Source organism: Hipposideros armiger, unplaced genomic scaffold, assembly GCF_001890085.2.
Source record: "Hipposideros armiger isolate ML-2016 unplaced genomic scaffold, ASM189008v1 scaffold_138, whole genome shotgun sequence".
Classification (NCBI taxonomy): domain Eukaryota; kingdom Metazoa; phylum Chordata; class Mammalia; order Chiroptera; family Hipposideridae; genus Hipposideros; species Hipposideros armiger.
The window spans coordinates 402,253-423,998 of NW_017731488.1; the positions used below are offsets into that span (position 1 = coordinate 402,253).

At 38.9% G+C, this 21,746-nt stretch overlaps 2 protein-coding genes across 7 annotated transcripts; one reads left to right on the forward strand and one right to left on the reverse strand.

Moving 5' to 3' along the window:
• Positions 1 to 1,345: 1,345 nt before the first annotated feature.
• PNRC2 (proline rich nuclear receptor coactivator 2) lies at positions 1,346 to 4,978 on the forward strand. 2 transcript variants are annotated; one of them, XM_019650184.1, is made up of 3 exons: positions 1,346 to 1,536; positions 2,446 to 2,648; positions 2,949 to 4,978. In XM_019650184.1, the coding sequence occupies exon 3, from the start codon at positions 2,967 to 2,969 to the stop codon at positions 3,384 to 3,386; it is 420 nt and encodes a 139-aa protein (XP_019505729.1). In that variant the 5' UTR covers positions 1,346 to 1,536; positions 2,446 to 2,648; positions 2,949 to 2,966; the 3' UTR covers positions 3,387 to 4,978. The 2 variants fall into 2 exon arrangements, with proteins under 2 accessions (XP_019505729.1, XP_019505730.1); XM_019650185.1 differs by lacking the exon at positions 1,346 to 1,536 and adding an exon at positions 1,646 to 1,750.
• A 1,104-nt stretch (positions 4,979 to 6,082) lies between these two features.
• On the reverse strand, positions 6,083 to 20,052 carry SRSF10 (serine and arginine rich splicing factor 10). Of its 5 annotated transcripts, none has more exons than XM_019650179.1 (6): positions 19,835 to 20,052; positions 18,286 to 18,390; positions 13,702 to 13,805; positions 12,199 to 12,361; positions 11,912 to 11,962; positions 6,083 to 11,778 (listed from the first exon to the last, which is right to left on the reverse strand). In XM_019650179.1, the coding sequence occupies exons 1-6, from the start codon at positions 19,897 to 19,899 to the stop codon at positions 11,481 to 11,483; spliced, it is 786 nt and encodes a 261-aa protein (XP_019505724.1). In that variant the 5' UTR covers positions 19,900 to 20,052; the 3' UTR covers positions 6,083 to 11,480. The 5 variants fall into 5 exon arrangements, with proteins under 5 accessions (XP_019505724.1, XP_019505723.1, XP_019505726.1 ...); XM_019650178.1 differs by having other exon boundaries at positions 11,912 to 11,965; positions 19,835 to 20,050; XM_019650181.1 differs by having other exon boundaries at positions 6,083 to 8,388; positions 19,835 to 20,049.
• Positions 20,053 to 21,746: the final 1,694 nt, after the last annotated feature.

Genomic DNA, 21,746 nt, shown 5'->3' on the forward strand with positions numbered 1-21,746 from the left:
AGATCACATGTTCAGTAACTTTGCAGCTGTTTACCCTGTACAGTAAAGTATATCTTATTTGACTATAATATGATTAGCACCAGAAAGTCCCATCCTCAAAAATATCTCTTCTACATTTTGCCAAATTAATTTGATTAACAAACGCCTTTTTAAAAATGTAGTCGCTTAAGTACTTTTCTTAAGAAAACTTAAGTCCCACAGCTAGAAGAACATAGTGGTAGGGGATGATGGAGAAAAATTGATTAAAAAATGAATTATGTGGGACTTATAAAATATATATACAAATCCTGTAACGAAAATGTTCATAGAATTGGTGTTCTCTTTTAAAACACCCACTTTGGGTTGCTTATCCATTCTTTCCACAGAAGTTGCCCTTTTCCTCTTCCTCGCTGGCATAATCAACTGAACTTTATCTTTTCCCCTGCTTTTCACTTGCAAATCGGGCACAAAGGGAGATAACAAACTTTTCTTGTGTACTTAAAGTGCGAGGCACTGTGCTCAGAAAAATAAAACCTGGCCTTGCCCCTCGAGGGTGTTTTTGGGGATGCGTGGGCATATACAGTCGCAAGTAGTTACAATGCGGCAGGTGGAAGGGCTGTAATTCAAGTTTAAGGACCGATGGGGACACAAAGAGGAAGTGATCGACCTGGTCCGTGCGCGTTCGCAGGGGAGGCAACTTCTGAAGAATTTCGAGGCTGGGGTGGGGAAGACAGGAGGAACCGCAAGCTTTGGGAGCTGCAAAGAAGTTCCCACGCCGAGGAACAGAATGAGGGGAGTGACAGGAGCACACGAACAGGAGCCAGGCCTCGGAAAGAAACTTTGTTGAGAATCTTCCAGTTTTAAAACATTAGTTCCACGGCTCAGTGACCTGAACTCGGGAACCAAATGGCCCCTTCAGTAATTCCCCCAAGGGTGGAAAACCACCCGGGTCCTAGGGGCCGCGGCCCGCCAGCCGGAGAGCCAGGTTGGAGCTGCTGCCGGCGCAGGCTGCTGACGCCCCATCCAGGTGCCGATCGAGCGACGGCAAGGCGGACTCCTGGGGTCGGGGCGCTGACGTCGCGATCCCAGGGAGCTGCCGGGGCGGAGGGCAGAGGTCCCCACGGCCTGGGGTGCCGGGAACAGCTGGGTGGACGCCTCCAAGTAGAGTCCGGTGTCAGCCGAGGGCCCGTAGCAGTTGTTCCCGACATGCTCCTCTGGGGGAGAATTTCAAACCCTCCGCAACCACACCTCCCTCGACCGCCCCAGCCGCCCCAGCAACAGGCGGTGGCCCGCGTATCATTGGCCGGGCCTCGCGTCGGCGCGTTTTGATTGGCCGCCATGCCTCTCGGCCCCGCTTTTGCGCTGGTCGCCACCTCCATTTTGTTGGTGGAGGCAGGAGGAGGAGGTTGGGTTGGATCGCCGAGGTGGTTAGCCGCTGGCTCGTCGGTGCTCGTGGGCTTTGTTCGTTCCGTGCCTCGTCTCTCCCTGGAAGGGGAGGGGGCTTCGTCGCCGAGCAGGAGTCACCGCCACCGCCACCGCAGTCCGAGGTTGAAGTCGGTGAGTGGTGGCGGCGCCGCGGGCGCGGCCATGTTGGCGGCCGCGCTCCCCATTGTTGGGGGGAAGGAAGTGAGATCCGGGGAACCGGGCGGGGCGCGCGGGCGGCCGGGAGGACCGGGTTCCCGGGCCGGGCTTGAGAAAGATGGAGCCGCTCGGAAGCCAAGCCGCGTCGGAAGAAGCTTACTTTTCGGGCTCGCGCTGTGAATGACTCAAGGTCTGGGAACTCATTTACTCAGGGCTGTTAAAATAGTCCCGAAGGCCCTGTTACGCTTTGGAAGAGGGCTTGTTGATAACTTGGGTTTCTTGGAATACCAAATGAAAAATCTTGACTTTGTAATGTTCACCGTAGGGAGGCGTTTTTACATACTTAAGATGGGAACTGGCTTAGGGTGTTCCAGCGTATGAAAACTTAAAACGGGGAGGAGTGGACAGTGTTCATAACTAAAGGAAACTGCATGTAGACATGTTGGGAGAAGAGGCTTTGTGAAAATGTATATTTGATGTGTCGAAAGGTTGAAAAATTCTGGTGGTACTTTAAAAACAAGGTCTCTTTACGGAAGTAATTTTAAGCCATTTTTTTGGTCATGGCTGTAAAGGCTAATGCTTCCCGTTTGACTTAACATTGTGGTCACAAAAACCGTGTGAGAACCTGAAAGGTCCCCAGGAAAAAGACACAAACAACTTGTTAGGGGACTTGTAGACACCCACCCCAAAATTCCCCAAGGAGTTCTTGGATATCAAGGCTTATCAGAGTTCTTAAATGACAGTTATAAGGTCAAAGAAAGCCATTTTCAGATTTTTGCCTTTTAGTTCAGGAAGTAGCCATTCTTTAATTGATTCTGTAGTAAATATAAATGATCAGTTTCTCCCGTGTTTATTTGAATTAACAAAGCATACTTTTCCACCTAGGACTTGTCTCAAAACTTGTGTGCTGAGGAGACTCAGATGTTGGCCTCAGTTCCTAGGCTGAACTCAGCAGATTGGCCCATGAAAACTTCCGTATTGAGACAAAGGAAAGGATCCATCAGAAAACAACATCTATTATCCTGGGCTTGGCAGCAAGGAAGAGGACAGGTAGTGGAAATCCTGCAATCTGAAAAGCAGACTGAAAGGTATGAAAAAATTCACGTTGTAATGGGGCATTTTATGGTGGACGTATCTTAAACCTGTTGTTTTTATTTTGAAATAGAGGATTTTTCAGATTTGTGGGTAAGCTCATTTTTCTTAGGAAGGTAATAAAAACTGCGAACATACAGTGAAGTTAAAGCAGTTGAACAGCACTTTGAGTCCCTGTCCCGTCCGTACCCCCCCCCCATTCCTGGAGTTACAAATTGGGGCTATGGAAGCTTTTTAAAGTTTTGAATTTTTCTTATTGGAATTTTATTCAGTATTTTGTTTCCGTTCTCTTACAGGTGACAAAGAAGCTGAAGATGGGTGGTGGAGAGAGGTATAACATTCCAGCTCCTCAATCTAGAAATATTAGTAAGAACCAACAACAGCTTAATAGACAGAAGACCAAGGACCAAAATTCCCAGATGAAGATTGTTCATAAGAAAAAAGAAAGAGGACATACTTACAACGCATCAGCAGCTGCATGGCAGGCCATGCAAAATGGGGGGAAGAACAAAAATTTTCCAAACAATCAGAATTGGAACTCGAGCTTATCAAGTCCCAGCTTGCTTTTTAAGTCTCAGACTAATCAGAACTATGCTGGAGCCAAATTTAGTGAGCCACCATCACCAAGTGTTCTTCCTAAACCACCAAGCCACTGGGTTCCTGTTTCCTTTAATCCTTCTGATAAGGAAATAATGACGTTTCAACTTAAAACCTTGCTTAAAGTACAGGTATAAAATAAGATAAAATACTGATGTTCAAATTTAGTTATATTTAAAGGTCATCAGCTGTTTCATACCAAATTCACTAGGGAAATCTGTGTTAAACTGCTAATGTAGAAAATCTAGACTTCATCTTGTGTTGTGTGCACTGTGATATAATGGTAGTATCAGTGCAACTTTACTAAATTACTGATAATTGTACTTGATATCAGGTGTTCTCAGTTGAGTAACTTAAGTGAAACCATTCAAGTTTAGATTTGGGGAATGGTAAAAGAATCAACTTGATTGCTTGTTGGGGTAATATACTACTTTAAGATTCTCAATAATTCAGTACATTTACTTGTTGAAAGCTAGTAAATCTACTTATACACATCTAGTTAACACAGGGATTGAAAACTAGTTGAGTATTTGAAAGTTTAATGTCCTAGAAACACCAAAACCAGCCAACAACCTGATGCACTGCCAAAAGAAAATGTGAATTTTTCTTAGAGAATAGTTGGTTTAGTAAACTGAACATTGGTGAATGTGGACAGGGCACTAGGAGCTATTTAGAATGAGACAATACGCCAGTGGCCCCGTTTCTTATATGCAGTGGATAGGTGATTGCCAACAAATGCACCAAACCATTTTTATAGAAACAGTATTTGGTGGTCACAGAGTAGCTTTCAAAATACATTTTTGTATTATAGCACTGCACAAGCTATTCTGTCAGTGATCTGGCCTCAAATCATCCCTGCAAAACTTGCTTAAAGTAGGGAGCTATATAATGTGAAAGTTTTGAGTACCTAGAAAAGAGCCATGTAAATATATGTAATAAACTTGTAGCATATGTAAAGTTTTGTTGGCATTTATCCTACAAAAAATAATATAGAGTATTTTAGTATGAATTTGCTGAATGTAAGACCATGGACTCTTTTACACTATGGCCTAATTTTAAAGGTCCAAATAATGTGTTTTTAAAAGTTAGCCCTTGTGCTGAAGTGCCAGTGTATGTATCTTATAATTGATCGGGTTGTAAACTATATTTCAAAATCCTAGTGTAATAAGTTTTATATAACTGAAGAGGTTTTAATCTGCTACAAACACTTCCTATTTTTGAGATGTGAAAAGCAGTATGGGACTATTTTAATTTTTATTCTGTTAAGCCCAAAGATAAACTATTAAAGCATCCTTCCAACCTTAAAAATTCATATTAACCTGAACAACTTTTGTAATATGATACGAGTATAATTGAATGATGCCAGTGGTTTTTTTTCACCAGTAAGTGCAACCCAGGGGACCACTTATGCAAACGATGCGATTTCTTGCACAAGACTTCGATAACATGTTTTAGCCAAAAGTAAATGCTAAGTATAACGTTAACCCAATAGTGAAAAAAAAAGGTGTGCGGGGAATCAAAAATTTCTGACACTGAAGTGCCCTCTCTTCTAATTTGGCAGCTTTTTTGATATTTTAGCCAGAATGTTGTATTTCTCCAGATAAATTCAGGTGAGATAATACTGCCCAAGTCAAATAATTATGTCCTAAAAACAAGTTTATGTAGTACTAAAAGTGCATATATTGAATTTGGAGCATGAAATTATTAAAAATAAAACTTTCTCTCCCCAGTGGCTTGTTTTTATTTTTTGAAAAATTGTTATGCCTGTCTAATCTTAGAATGTACACCAAGACAGTTGGTTTTTAGAGGCAACCAATTTGATAAAAACATTTGGATTAGTTCAACAGCTACACAAGAAAGCAACTACTTTTGACTTACCCCTTTCCCATCAGGGCTAACAGAAGGCCACAGAATACCATGGAAACGTACAGCTTTGGAATTCTTTTGCTATCAAGTTGAGTCAAGCAGGGTTTAATTACATCTCCTCTTTCTCCATTCTATGATTTAGGTTTGTAGGGAAAAAAATTAGCACAAAAGAATTCCTCGAATTGACAACCCATGTTTGTTGATAATCCTGTAAATTCTACACTAGCAGAGCAAGGCTGTCTTTTCTCATACAAACTAGGAAATTAACATGAGTCTTTTTTTCCTACTTATATTCCCACTGCAATTTCTATGGACAATGACAAGAAGTACCCAATTTTTTCTGTACCGCACTAGAACTTCACTACATTGAACAATTCTCAGCCCAGATGTTTTTGTTAGTTTTTTGTCTTTACAGTTATACAGTGATTTTTGGATTGGGATTGACTGAAGCGGTAGAAGTTGAGAGAGGATTGAGGGTGAGAATAGAAAAAGCTTTTAATTATACATTTTAACAGCTAAGAGCAACCAAAATGAAAGGTCAACAATATCAGTATTTCATACCTTAGATAGGTACTAATAAAGATGTAGTTAGCCTGCAGGTAACAGGAATTTCTCAAATCATATTTGTGAGAACTAAAATGTTATTCGAGAAGCTATCCTGCAGGGCTGAAGTTAGCCATAGAGTGAGCCGTAAGTCAGTACACGCAGTATGAAACCGAGTCCACAACTTATCCTTACACTTAAGTTCTGATAAGTTCTCTTCCCAAAAGCAAGCACAAGGTGGAAAGAAACTGAAGGGTTTGGCGTAAGTTTTCCAGTGTTTAATTGCATTCTCAGGCAGTTACTCTAAAACCAGAGGGACAGTGTATCTAAAACCCCAAAAATGAAGGCCTTACCCAGTCAGTCACAGATCTGTAATGCAGAGCTAAACCTTACACCCCTCCGCAAAAATAAAAACCCCAAGATGTTTTGGGCTCCTAGACCAGTTTATTTCACTCTCCAGCATTCAGAGATGTGATCTACAAAAACTCCAAGGCCTTTTACTTAAACTGTCAGTTATCAATGAAATGAATTTACATGCCTTTTTATTCCAAACAACAACCAAAAAATCCTATCTTTAATATAAGGGTGAAATAACTGTTAGGAATACATAAATGTAATTAAACATTAACACTGTTGGAGGAGGGGGCAGAGGAAAAAAACCCAGAGAACTTTTCCATAGCAACTAGTTATGTCTTGTAGATTTCAGTAGTTGAATGAAGACAGGTTGCTTACCTTCATTTATCCTGAGAAGCTGACTCCTGGGTCTCTGAAAAGCTTTGCTACACCTGGTAGAATGCCATTAGATTATTCCCGAGCTACTACTATGAAGTCACAGCCGCCTCATTTCAAAATACCTCAGGATTTTATAAACAGGAATTTGAATCAGAATGCAATACAAGGAGACTGAAATTTGGAAAACCAGGCTGGAAAGAGGCACAACAGCTGTGAAATCTTGGTTTACATTTGACTTCTTTCACCCAGAAGTTACAAACAAAATACCTTTTGTAACTTTTTAAACTTATTTTATAAATCTATTAGATCTTCCCTCTAAATGAACTCTCTATTCCATTACATTAATTTTATTAAGTTATAAAGATTTTCCCATTTGATTAAAAAAACAAGCACAAAACAGTAACAAAGATGAACCAAATGGAAAATCATGGACTCAGATCTAGGGCCTGCCACTTACTGTGTGATCTTGGGCAAGTTTGAAAAAAAAAAAAAGGTAAAAATAACCTAACATTTCATACCTCCCTTAGTAATGTCTTTATAAATTAAAGGCTTAAAGATGTCCATATTCTTAGACAAAGATCTTTATGTGGGAAGTTTAAACTGTAGCAGAAATATGAATATGTGAGCGGTAGAACCAATATATTGGTAAATAAGCTTTATATCCTAATAAGGAACTAAGGAATCCAAAACATTTTGATACTATAAAAGTTATTTATTCACTATACACAGAACATGTCCCCTATAAAATGTACATGTAAATCACTAAAAAGTATAACTTGGTGAACATTTTCTCAATTACAGAACATACCGATCAGTTGGGATAACAGCTCTGTTTGCCTCAAAATAATCTTAATATAGCACCCAGAGTCTCCTTTATGTATAGTGCAAAGTTAAATACTTCGGGGGGATTATTTCCTAATGTGTTTGAGGAGGCAGAATTAACAATTTACTATAACTCTAGTAATATTACAGTCACTGCACAATAAATCAGTTTATTACAGATTCAAACAGTTTTTCATTATTTGTATTAAAGGGATGCAAACAGAAATACTGGATACTTTTAAATGGCAGGTAACCACAAAATTACTTATCTTTGATAATATATTGGGTTTTATAATCACATTAGGATATGAATGGTGTAAAATACTGTCACAAATAATACACCTCAAACAAAACAATGAGGCCATACTGTGATATTTATTCACTAGATTGTGCTCAGTAGATATTAAATAAGTGAATTTTATCTATTTTTCTCCCCGATTACCCAGTACAATTTTTGCCCACAGTAAGGGCTCAGTAAATGATGGCTGAATACATTGACTAGGAAAGAGGTGAGAAGAGATGGAACCTCTTAGCTGGATATTAAGTTTGGAATTTACCTGGGAATGAGAGTTGTTTAAGGAAGAGGTAAACTGCACGTGGCATACAGGTAAATAAACTCGGATGCCAATAAAACAAACCATTAAGCAGAAAACACTGGCACTAGAATAAAACAAAGGCAAGATTTACCAATAGCAAAAATGGAACTGACTTTAAGAGATAACCAAGAAAAAGTTTATATCAAACCATACCTTTTCACACCCAATTCAGTTTGAGACAGACCAACAGAGAGGTACTGTAAGAGACGATGGCTGTCTTGATATTCAGACATCCTAGTTTCCAGTAATTTATTATGGACCTGTTACCCATGAATTAACATAAACCTATTCAGATTTAGGGATTAGTTTCCACAAGTACAAAGTTGAGTTTCCTTTTATTTGTCCTAAAATGCTTACTTTCAAACTTGAAGGGACTTCAATTATTCCATGTAGTTTCAATAACGTTCTTTTATCTTTTCGGACCAGAGTCAAAATACTCATACAGTATTCATACTGCAGCACCTTCCACCCACCCTTTGGTCGCTTGAACTGCCCTTCTTTGGTTCTTTTTCCGCTTTCTCAGATCTTTCTTGAAGTGTAGTAAGCAGAACTGTACTGGGTATTCCAGCTGCAGTTTGGTCTTAAATAAAAGAAGGATGTTTGTCAGTTTGGTTTTCTTTATTCTTCTCTGTGGTATACAGGATTTTGTTAGTTGAACTGGATGTAGCAGCTTACTGGGCCAAACTTTCAAGAAAATAGTACAATAGTTCCCAGGTCTTTCCCCTGGGTTGTAACTTAATATCTCATACTCTATGTAGCACCTTTCCTTTCTCACTGAAGCATTATCGGTAATTTTTCTTCTTGCTTACTTGGCTTAAAAAAACAATGCAGAGAGATCTTAAGTAAAAAAAGAGGTGAAATGTCAGCCCTCACTTGAGTCTTGATATGTTCTACTCTAATATATCAAGCACAGTGCCAGACACAGTAGTTACTCAGTAATCGTGGAATTCAAGTTATGTCACCCAAAATCAAAGCACTACATAAGGACCCTCATCGGCAGGATCCTAACTACCATGGGTTCAACTATAATATAGTCCTTTTGAAGCTGTTAGGTATGTCACTTTAGACATATCATATACATTTCTTGAAAATAGTCGAGTCTAATAATAAGTGACACAAGTAAAAAAAATAAAATAAAATATCAGGCCTTCTAATTCTATAGAGACTGAAAACAATCTCCTCAATCTCTCTCAAATTATAGTCCATTAAGAAAAATCATTTAAGGACCAGGCCTGGGCTCAAACCCTGGATTCGCCTTTTATAGCCTTTGTGTCTCAATTTCCTTATCTGTGATATGGGGAAAATAAAAGTATCTTTCTCATAGGGTTTTGCGAAGAGTACATGAGTTAACACATAAAGCTTTTAGAACGGTGTCTGGCACATCATAAATAGTAAGTATCAGTTATAATTGTCATTATATAGCAACTAGAATTCAAACCACAAAACACTAAAACCAGTTCCCCAAAATGGTTATCAATTAATAAATATTAACTGCTCACCAACATTCAATGCCAAAGTATTTTAAATCAAGCCATAAACATAAGGCCCAACACATTGTGTTTACAACGGGGAAGAGCAGAATTATTGGTCTATCCAATAATGAAAATATGAACTTACAATTAGCTGACCCAAATTTCATTTTAATACGTATCTTAACACTACCAATAACCTCCAAGTTGTTTAACCCAAGGGGCTTTGACATTACATATAAGGAATTTTTAAGTACTCTGTAAAAGACGTAACCTTGCTGGCAAGTTCTATCATTTCCAAAGTAAAAGTTAGTTATGCCTAGTGTAACACTGATCAAAACTATTCCTAAATCTACAAAGGATTGTTTCCATTGTTATTTTAGAATCTCATTCAAAACTATAATAATTCCAGTTAATCATTATTTCCTTCATTTTGTTTTTATTATAGCATGTTTGCTTAATTTACAGCAAGCAGAAAATAAGCTGGGTCTTGTTTTGATCCAAACATTGATGTTTTAAAGGTTGTACACAATATTTGTTAAAAAGAACATATAAAAATACCTTTTTAGAAGCTTCTATAAGAAAGAAAATACAAAGTTTAACCCCACAACTTTCCTCTTTGCTAGAACTGCAAACTACTGCTACAGTTTTAAATAGGCTTTTTGTTGTTTAAACTATACATCCAGGAAAATCTAAAAAAAATTAAAGAAACGTGCATATAAATGATTGCATAGCAGAACATGAACATTAACTGCAAACAGTAAAGAAATGAAAGTTAGAAATACTATCAAATATACAAAGGTTCTAGAATCAATCCTTTAAACACATTCCACAAACAGTATTTAAAAACCATCTTTTGTTCTTTTACAGGCAAGGCCTAGATTACTAAAACTAAAATTGAAAAAAAAAAATCCTCTAAAAGGAATAATTTCCTCACAATATTTCTTACTTATAACCTGCAAGCAAGCAATCTAAAAATTTTAAGGATGCTAGCTTTTACTGTGAAATGAGACTGGACATGTCAAGTCACTTTTATTGCCCCCCAAATGATCTCTCAGAGAAATGCTAGAAATTGTAAATGGTTAAGGGTATTATTTTCTCACTTTTAGTCAGGTACTACTACACATCTGTAACAAAAAAACTCAAAGAGATGTGACTCATATTTAAAGTCAATTCTTTTTCCAAAATTATTGTAAATTTTATGGCACCACAGAATCACCTAGAATGGGAGTGCTGCCATTCAACCTGCCTCACATTGGCTACATCGAGATGTGATGAACGAGCCTCCTTCATAGAGGTAGGCAAATTTTGATACAAATGCACACACCAAGTGCTATAAGCATCAAAACTCAGTTCTCTTACACTATGCGCACACACACAAACCTACTTTGAAACAATTTACTTGCTTTTAACAGCAGCAAGGAAACTAAACCGTATCATGGTCAACAATGTTCCTTCAACTTTAGAGTAACTAAGTAGGAGTATTTTTTTCCCCTTAAAATTATTTCTGCCATCATTGACCTGCTCAAAATTTTAAGGTGAGTTTTTCTGATGTTTGTATGTTTCAAATCTTTATAGAAACCAGAAAAAAAGCAGTGAAGGCTCCATGTTTCAGTCAAAAACTCAATGTCTGAAAATGCTACTTAACCCAGTTGGCCTCATTCCCTAAAACAATGGGGTTAATAAAAGAACTATTCCACACTGTGTCGTAAATTAATAACTATTCTTATGGGCCTAGACATCTTGACAAGACAAAAAGGTCCACCCTGAACCTACATGTGTCTGATCGGTCAGTGTACTGTGGCTACAACTTCACTTTTGGATCATTCTATCTTATTAGCAAACTACATTTCTAGGTTAACAGGTCTACCAAATATGGATATGAAAGTTTTTAATAAACAATGTTGCAAATTATGGTCAACCAACATCTTTTCACCAATACTTCAAGCATAAAAAATGAGAATCTTTACAAAAATATACAGAGACACCACAAATTGGTAGCTGCCCATAACATTAAACAAACTGGACTCTTAAGAGTGGCTTCTCAACAGCATATCATTTTAATTATAACCATTGCCTGGTACAGGGAAAACTGACAAGTGTTTTGTAAGCATCATTGCAACATTGTATTCCTGATAATTTAAGTAAACCAAACTATGAGTAAATGAATGATACATGCCTAAAAATATCATGGTTTATACTATCAGTGGCCACTGGACTTAGGACTAGTCCAAGACCTTGATCTAGATTTTGACCTAGACCTAGACTGTGATCTTGACTGAGATTTGGATCTAGGTGGTTCTTTTTTCCTTGATTCCTTTTCATATCTTGAGCCAGACTTATAATGTGTTTTGGAATCTGTTTTAGAGGTGCCTCTAGTTTTGGTGTGAGATGCAGACCTAGAACGTGATTTAGCCTTCATTTCTTTCTTGGGCTGGGACTTGGACCGTGATCTTGAATTGGATTTAGATCTTGAAAAAGATCGATTTCGGTGTTTGAATCTTTCAAAACAGAGGAGAAATACAATTAGAGTAAAAATTAGATTCTATATTAATCAAATTTATTATTTTTAGAGCAAAAGTTCACTCTGAAATTGAAACATGTATAAGTCTCTTTCAAAGCAAAGTTATTTACCTATCATTGTCGGAATGGCTTCTGCTACGCCGTGGTCTTCCAGTCGGTCTACTGCTAAAAAGTACATCAGAAAAAGCAAACAGTGACAAACGTCTATTTTCAGTTTTTTAAAGTTTCTAATTTAAAAAGTGAACCAAAGAACTTTTTAAACGAAGCACTAGAATATTTTTAGTCTCAATGAGGCATACAATGTACATAATTAAAAGTATACAAAAAGGTAAAAAAATTTAAAAGCTAACAGACATAAATCTTTCCTGATAGATCACTGTGCTACACATCACACTTACTTTCTAGGACTATAAGATCTTCTATAGTTGTACTCAAGGGACCGACTTCTTGATCTCCTTCTTTCATAACTTCGGCTTCTAGAACGTCTATATCTGTCATAATCATCATAGCGTGAAGAACTGTACACATTCCTCCCTTCCTTGGCTTTCATCTGATTTGGAGCTATGAAATACACAGAACAGAAATATTTAGAAACATTAAAAATGTAGTAGTATTTAAGTCTTCAAATTATAGGAAAAATTCCTGTTTACCCTTTCCTTACACCCCTCATCTATGCCAATGTTAATTGTTACCATTAATCTTAGAAATAGGTTTATTTTCAATAAAATATATCAGAAGACTGTTTTATGTTAAAAGTGATACTCTCAAATATCTCCAACTATTTTTTTCCTGAAGACCTCTTACCATCCAGCTTGTCCTAAAATATGCTAACTGCTCTGAAATTAGGAAACTATAACATTTTTTTTTTAAATTTCTAAATCAAAACATGAATGGCTTCTGAAACAGATGCTATTTTGGAGTCATTCCACAATGATTTATTTCCATTAAGAACATAATTAACAATGACAAAATACTTGCTGGTGACCTATGAACAATGTGTAACGTCAAAATGCAGTAATATACAACTATAGTTTTGAGAAACCATGACAAAGAAAAGCAAAAAAGAGCTGACACTTATTGAATGCCTTAGACACACCCATACCCCCCCGGACACTCCTCAATTCTTGTATTATCTCATTTAATTCTAAGAAACAGGTACTTTAAGTGTGTATCTATAAATAACAGTGAATACCCGGGAACCCATCAGCCAACCCCAAACCTAGAGAATTACCAATAGCTTGGGTTTACCCTAAGTGCTCCTCCTCTTTTCAGCAGTTATTTTAACCTCTATCTTTTAGTATCTTGCCCAAGGTAACAATGGTTGAGTCAGAATTCAAACCCAGGTCTATTTGACTTCAAGGCCTGTATTCCTTCCTGCCTCACTAGCACACAGCTAACACCTGGAATATGCCTGCATAATAATAAAAACCGAGTACTAATATAAAATCGATTCTAGGCTTAATCTATATAGCCTTTCCCAGTTTATCTGTTCATTTCCATAGCCATACACCCACAAAATTACCCAATTATTCACCATGAATATTTTATGATGAAGAGAAATGGCTCAAGGGACCCCAAACTTCCCAAATTTTAATCCCTTTCAATACCACCCTCCGTATATTAAACATGTCACAGCTGATACTATTGATGAACTTTCTTATGAGTCCAAACATATTCCAGGCATTCTGATCTCCACATTCTATTTTATGTCTATCCTAAAACTTTGTAATACATCTAAAAAATAGGATGAAACAAAGTATTCAAGATACTGTCGTCTCAAAAACTAATTTTTTGGATTTTGAACAGATACACAAATTGCACAAATACTTTCAAGACAAAAATCTCAAAACACTGTCTAAAAAATGATGTGTTATATACATATTAGGCATAAAGGTACTTACTCTTCCGATCCCCCTGTGCAAACTGTATTTCAATTTGGCGACCACAAATCCATTTTCTGTCCAAATTATGTAAAGCATCTTCAGCATCACGAACATCCTCAAATGTGCTAAATGTTAAGGGGCTTGGGAAGTTTTGCAAACTTTGATAATGAATGAAAGTTCAGCTGGAAATCTTGAACAGTTCATAATTTCTTGATATTATTCTATAAAAATCTGTCAGACCCTGCTTACTAGTTGGTTGATTCAGCTATAAACACTTCATAGTATTAAAGTACTTGTGAATTCCTAAAGCATATGTTTGAAAACACATGCAAATACATATTGTAGTTATTACTGAAATAAGACGTTATAGCTGAGTTACCAAGTAATCCTATCAAGAAAATTTCCTGAGGTTTAAGAATTAATTTTACAAAACAAGACAAAAAAAACCCCACAAATGTCAGTTCTACATTTCGTTAAAACAAAAATTTCTTAAAACCAAAACCAAATGTTTCTCATATTTTTTTAATGAAAATAAAATGCCAATAGTTCTTGTGTAAGCAAGCAGAATATACCTTCCAAGAGATGAAAGCATTAACCTCAAATTTTGCTGTTTTTCTCAGAACATATCTAACACTATAGTTTAATGTACATACTTGTCTTCTTTATGCCATACAGGGAAGACTGGTAGCTTAGCGACTTGTGGACATCAAGACAGAATCAAGCAATACTGAAGACATCACTGTACCAAAAGCGTATTACAACCATCCAGACTATAAAAGCATGCTGTCAAGATATAACAGACCATTTCTAAAGATCCCTGGACTAAAAGGCCCTGACAACCATGATATAAAACATATAGCATCGTGCAAAGTGGGTTTGGAACTGGCTTTAACTTGAGAATTTCAAGATAATACTTATCAGCACAAAGGAAGAACTGTTGGTCCATTTTTGATCTCAGAGGCTAAGTTGCCTTGTCCTCTCTGCTCAATGTCAGCAATAAAACTGAGAGAACTCTTCGCTTTATAGTTATTTGGTACAAATTTAGTTCCTTTCTGAAAACCACCATTCTAATGGGAGCCAAACACATATTCAGAGTAGTGTTTGTAAAACACAAACTTTGGAAAGAAAGGTAGGTTAGGTCTGGGCATGGATTTTCATTCTATCCTAAAAGTCACTATTCGAACTTGCCGATTTCTATTTCTGAAATTTCAGAGACCTTTGAGAGCTAACTAAAAAACACCCCTGAAATGACATACTCCTTTCTCGTCCCCTAATATTCTTTTAGTCTAGACCAGGGGTTGGCAAACTGCAGCTTGTGAGCCACATGCGGCTCTTTGGGTATGCTCTGCCTCAAAAGTTTGCCGACCCCTGGAAGACCCAATCCTGTCCACAACAATTTAAAAATTACTCGAGAGCCATATATTTTTACATAATCACCATTATGTGAATAACTTTTAAAAATTTTATAAATGAAACTATGATAGTTTTTTCATTTTCAATTTTACTTCAGAGCCTGTGGCTTGCGAGCAGCAGTTTGCTGACGCCTGGTCTAGACTAAGAGGTCTGCGTCACCAGATTTCCTATTTTTTGTTCTGAATTAAGGACCACAGCAGGTCCACAGCTTTTTTCCTGAGGCTATTATGTGTAGGTTAATGTAGGGAGAGGTTTTCCCAAGTCCTAAATCATGGGGCTTTCAATATGAAAAGGCAAAGGCTGATGGGGAGTTTAGAACCTCAAATACTATAACAGAATACCCCTCAAGATTAATGCAGCTGGGTTCTAAAATAAAAAAATTAACTTAATGGGTATACTAATTTGTTACTTCAAGAGAAAGAATATAACTTTTTAAAGGATTTAGACCAAGAGGCATAAAATTTATTTATTTAAAAAAATTTTTTAGGGCCGGCCGAGTGGAGAGATGGTTAAGAACTGGCTTGGGACGCCAGAGGGCCCTGGTCCGTATCCCATATATGAGGGCCCGTGACACTGCCCTCTACAGCTAAGATGCTGAACAACAGCTCAACCTGGAGCTGGGCTGCTGAGAGTCGCCGGCAACAGCGAAGGCTGCAGCCCCTGCTGCAGTGGGTTGCCATGGGCTATTGTGTGTAGCCAGCAGCCAGCATGAGCGGCCGTCCAGAAGCCGGCGACTGATCTGCCTCACCCGGGAAGAACACAATGATGGTACCAACTTGGGCCAGTGAAGCAATGTCCTCCACAACAAGACTGAAGAACAAAAACGACAGCAACTTGTCTGTTCCCTTCCCCCCAATTCCCCAATAAAAATCTTTAAAAAAAAAAAAAATAAATAAATAAAAATTTTTTATTGGCGAACAGTGTGTTTTTCCAGGACCCATCAGCTCAAAGTCAAGTAGTTGTTTCAATCTAGTTGTGGAGGGCGCAGCTCAGTGGCCCATGTGGGGATCAATCCGGCAACCTTGGTGTTATGAGCACTGCGCTCTAACCAACTGAGCTAACTGGCCGCCCCAACAGGTGTAAAATTTATTAACGAGGGCAAATCATCCTCTCTGGTTACCTTCAAGATGAAACGCACCATGGCAAGGTTCTACTTTACCTGTTAAGAGAAGGCTAATTGGGAACAGGGTCAAGTAGAAGAAATAGTCACAGCAGGGGTAGCCAAATACCATTCTGATGCCACTTATGGAGAAATTTGTACTCAGGATCTTTTTTTTTTTTTCCCTTTAAACTATTTTAAGACCATAGAAAGATTGTGTGTATATAAAAAAATACTATATAATCTTCCTTTAGATTCTTTTGGATGACAATTCTTCTGGCTCAAGTATCACATATTCTTAAGTCAAACTACTGCTGATTCTGGTTCACAGGCCATCCCAAAATCAGGTAAACCAAATAAAAACAGGTCAACATTGTAAGCCAGAGTGCACTGCTACCATTTTTTCTTCTTTAAAAACCAAACCAGATATAGCACTTATACTCCCTGCAACAGAGCTTTGCAACACATTTCCACAACTGTCCTTGATCAGTGGCCCTGTGGGAGTAGCAGCTTTCAGCATTTCCTCATTAAGCCTCACTAGGACTCCGCTAGGTTTCAAGAGACCCACTGAACTTAAGCAGTAAGAAACTGTCTAGACCTGAAGTGCACAGCCCAAACCTTTGTTGACGCATGGAGATCATCTCAGTGAAGGAAGTAATGTCACCTGAAACTCTGGGCCAAAGAACCATTGCCAATAGATCCTGATTAGGTACCCATACTAGGGATATGGTCATCTGCATTCTGTTCAGGGCCAACTGATCATATGTGCTAAAACAGTGCAGGGCCAGCAGGCGTCACAGACCTACGTTTCAGAAGTTAGGAGTATGTGTGTGTCCCGCAACAGCCACTTTACAATCTACAAACGGGTGGTTTTTCTAGTAGATCTGACCCTACAAGAGCACCAGAGCTGTTTCTAAGTAGTCCCCAGTACATGCACCTGTCTTCCCTTTAAGCATGGCTCTGTGGAGTTAGCTTGACCCCAGAACCTCGTGCTATGCCAAAGAGCACCGCCTGCTACCCTATGGCATCTGAACACCTGGTCCTAAACAAAAAAAATGCTGAATTAAAGCTTAACAACATTACATCCTTTAGAACACTTTAACTTGAGAAGCTAAGAGGGTGCATTTATACAAGACCACAATCACAACATCAAAGGCCCACATAAATCAAGTTACAGGTTTTGTCACTAGACCAAACCAGAATAATTTTGAAAATTAACTGCTTACAAACATTAAAAAAAAAAAAAAAAGAAAAAAAAAAGGAAAATAGTTATTCTGTAGGATACATCAGGTATGACTCCTTTAATCTTGGCCATCATTCAACTTCATCTTGACCTTTAACTCTTTAAGTGCTTGTCAGAAGGACTTGTCATGAGATGCTTGGCCAAATATGACAGATGGCTTTATCTTTAACTTTGAAAAACAACCTTTTCCCCCTTTTGTAGATAAAGCGAGGCTTTGTCTCCCATTAGGCTTGTCCTTCTTCCAGCTTTTCTGTATTTTTTCTTTTCCCAAACTCTCCCTTCTCTTCAAGCCTGATCCTTAAGAGGCCTTTGGCTTGTCTACTTGCCTTAAGTGTTGAACTCTACTCTAAAGGTTCTTTCATGCTTTCTCTTTGGGGTCGCCATAACTGTACAGCTTTACATTCTCTGAGGTAACAACAGAGGACAGCAAATTAGGGGACAATATTAAAGAAGTTTACCTCATTGTTATACAATTTGTTTTGATCAAGTGATTCAAATTAACAAATAAGAATACCAAAGTTTAATTGCTAAGCACAAGAACATATTAACTTTTAATTTGATTTACAATTAAAGGTGGAAGAAACCAGAGTATTCACATTTAAATCACATATTATAATAATTGATTTGAGTTTCAGCAGCATAAATGGGAAATATTTAAATATTTTACTATTTTTGGATTAACTTTAATAGAGCAATGTGTGAGTCAGAATTAATTTTTAAAAATTTGAAGACATAAGACATTTCTTAAAAGACAAAAGTAAACTACTTTTTAGATGTTACCTCTTACATAAACTTGAATTTCAAACTTCAACACCCCTCACTAATCAGCCATCTGAAGAAAGGATATTGAACATAAGCAAATCCTCTTGGACGACGAGTGTAGAAATCAAGTGGAACATACACATCAACTATAGGACCATAACGACCAAACTCACGTCGTAAATCTTCAGACCTAAAACATCATAAAAAGACCCCAAGTTTTTATGTTCACTCCTTTAAGGCTTTCTTTGTAAGAAATAGGCATCTTTTTTTGGTAATATCTCAATTAATGAAAAGGACTGCTTTGTCCCTGGGTGACCTGAAACAGACAAGCCTTCTAAATCTCAACGTTAAGAGCCAATTTTAAGAACAAGCAAAACTGTACAGGCGATATATCTTTTTGATAAAGGAAGGCTATGATCCAAGATCTTGGAAGACAAAAATGCAGTTTATAATAAAATTGATTATTGTTTTACATGAACAGGAAAAGACATTTAAGCACACTTGATAAATCACAATTTATCTCTGTTTTTATCCAAACCCTCATTTTTCACAAGAGGTATAGTAACAAGTTGTATATAAGTACTGGTAACGTTTGTCTTTTACAGTTTCAAGTCAACTCTAGTATTCTGAAAAATGCTAAGCACTTATATTTACCCCCAAATTTTAGCGACAGAGTTAGACACTTGGTAGGTAGATATGGCTTGAAAAATAAGTCACAAATATAAATATAGCTCCTTAAAAATGTCAAGTGATATGAAGGAGAAATTTTTCTAGACACTAGAATAACTACTAACTGTTTCCTTTCCCAGTTAAAGTTGGAACAGAAAAAGGCAAATCACACAGGGCTACCAAAAATATCTGATTTGGGGGTAGGGAGGTAGAGTGACTTTTTGCGAAACAGTGTCTCATTTTGTGATTAGAATCTGTCTTAAAAAATTCTGACGGCTACTCCAAGCAATTGGAATTGTGAGAACAAAGGCACGGTCTGGATTAATCCAATTTAGTAATCAACGTCCTCACGGTAGAGGCCTCTTAACCCCCACCCCCACCCCCTTCCCAAAAGGTGACTACTATTTCCGGGAAATGGGAAGAACTAGTTCGTAGCGTTTAACTCAAAGAATTAGATGTCCCAAATCTCAATATTCCCGTCTCCAAACATCTCCATTTTAATATAACACAACAACGATAAAAGGATAGGAAATGCTTCGCCACACTCGCCTCCTCCGATCCCGTTATTTCGTTGCAAAAAAAAAAAAAAATTCCCTGGGCCGAGGGGGCGTGCACCCCAAAGAATGTGAACTTCAAGTCAATGGGGAGCGGATGCTGGCCGCGGCTGTAGGTGGACACTTGGTGAGGAAGCCAGGAGAAAGGAGCCCCGAACAGCAGAGGGGGAGGGGGACGAAAACCCCGCCACGCGGCCCGCGCTGGCCCAGGAGGGCCAGGGACGCCGCCTTCGCTACCACGCGGTAGTTGAGCCGGCGGCTTGGCCTAATTCGGGCCCAAAGGCCGGCGCGGGACCCGCCATCTTCGCCCCATCCCCTCCCCCGGCTCCGCACGCCGCCGCAGCCGCACAAGTCCTCTCCGAGGACCTGCGGCCTCCCTGCGTAGGCCCGCAATATCTCCCCTGTACATACCTGGTATCGTCGGCCACGTTCCTTACGAACAGAGACGTGTTGGGGGGGCGCAGGTAGCGGGACATGACGGCGGTGTGAGTCACGACAGGGACACTAACGGGCTCAACAAACCGTCCGCGGCTCCGGCGGCGGATCTTCAGACACACACAGCCAGAAGGCTCCGCTACAGGCAACCGCCTCTTCTCGCGAGACTTCACTCCCGCCTCCAACCCCCTCCTACCAGGGCGCAACGCCGGGACTGGCAACGGTTCTTTCCCGCGAGAGCAGTCGCTGTGCGCCTGCGCATGCGGACAGCTTGGGTACGTGCCGCAGCCTGGTTCTCATTCATTGGCTTCTCGCGCTGCCTCCTCCCATCCCCCAGCCCGCTCTTTCTTTCTTTAATGCCATATTTTCCCGCCCTTTTCTGCTTTGCACCGATTTCCCCTCCTCCTCCCGAACAAGTCAGGAAGCAGATGTTTTAACCCCACGCCAGATTTTACAGTTATTACTAACTGGACGGAGTTTTCAACATTACAACTCAGACCGCCATGCGACTTCCTGTCTGTTCCTAGTTATGCCCTGGCTTTTATTAGATGCCTGACCCGCAAGAGAAGAATGTACAGTCTCCTATTGAGTGTGAAAGAGAAGTGTGTGTGTGTCCTTGCAGAGAGATGGCCTTTCTCGCCAATGCTTTCTGCACGCCTCCTGCGCACTCCCTGAGGGCCTTTGTCCAGGCTGCCCCTCGCCCACAACTTTCTCGGACATTTCTTCCACTATCCATGCTGTTTTCTCCTGATTAAAGGCCGTTCTCAACCTTTTGGTTGGGACACAAACCTCACATCTTAGTCTTAACCGTCATCCACAGTGTTTTCTTTGTTGCTAATGGCTTCCTGGGTATGGACCATTCCTGTATTGCTGTGGTTCTCCAACTTTTTAGTTTCAGAACTTCTTTACCAAGGGTTTACTTAACTCATAAAAATTATAGAAGATTCCAAAGAGCTTTCATTATGTGGGTTATAGCTATTAATATTTACTGAATTAGAACTTAAAATTGAGAAAATTTTGACACACACACAAGGAGACATTGCACTATTCTTCCATCACATATCTTGTAGTCCCTGGAAAACTCCACTCTACATTTGTGAGCGACTGAGCATGAAAAAGGCATGTAATGAATAGTTTGACCTTGGAGACCCCTTTGAATGGGTCCTGGGGACCCCTCCCAGACCTCACTTTGGGAACCATTCCCTGCTCTATCAGACTCAACTTTTGGAGATGAGAGACCACCTTTCAGAATGCCTTGACATATAGCACATTACCAAGCAGATAGCAGGGACACAAATCCTGTTTAATTAAATGAGCTTTTATTTTAGAAAAGGCCATAAAAGGATTTTTGCATCAATCAGCATCCAAAGCAATTAAGTGATTTAACATGGGTAGTGATAGTCTGTTCTGTTCTATAGCAGAGCTATTGTTTTTCTACATTTGTTTCCCAAGAAGGTTTGAAAACAATTTATTAAAAACATTTATTGATTACCTGTTATGTGTCAGGCATTGGGTTGGATGCTGGAAATTCAGGGATGAAAAAACCTGGAGCTTATGTTTCCATAGAAAATAAGCAAATAAACAACTAAAGTAATTGCAGATTTGTAATATGAGACAGAAATGTAATAGGTTTGGGTTTAAAATTTTTTATTTTAAAATAGAGGGTTGTATACTGTTGACCCCAAGAAGGAATATATTGCTAAGAAGGACTCCTTGTGGGTAACTGAGCTCAAATTCATAGAGTCTAGCAGCCATTGCTGATAGGAGTCTGTCACACACTGCAGAGAGAAGCCATAGACTGTGCTGCCAAACCTCCTGCACTGCATTCCTGCCTGCTGAGCTGACCCCTATAAACAAGTTCTTAGAATCATTTTCCAATGGGCTGCTC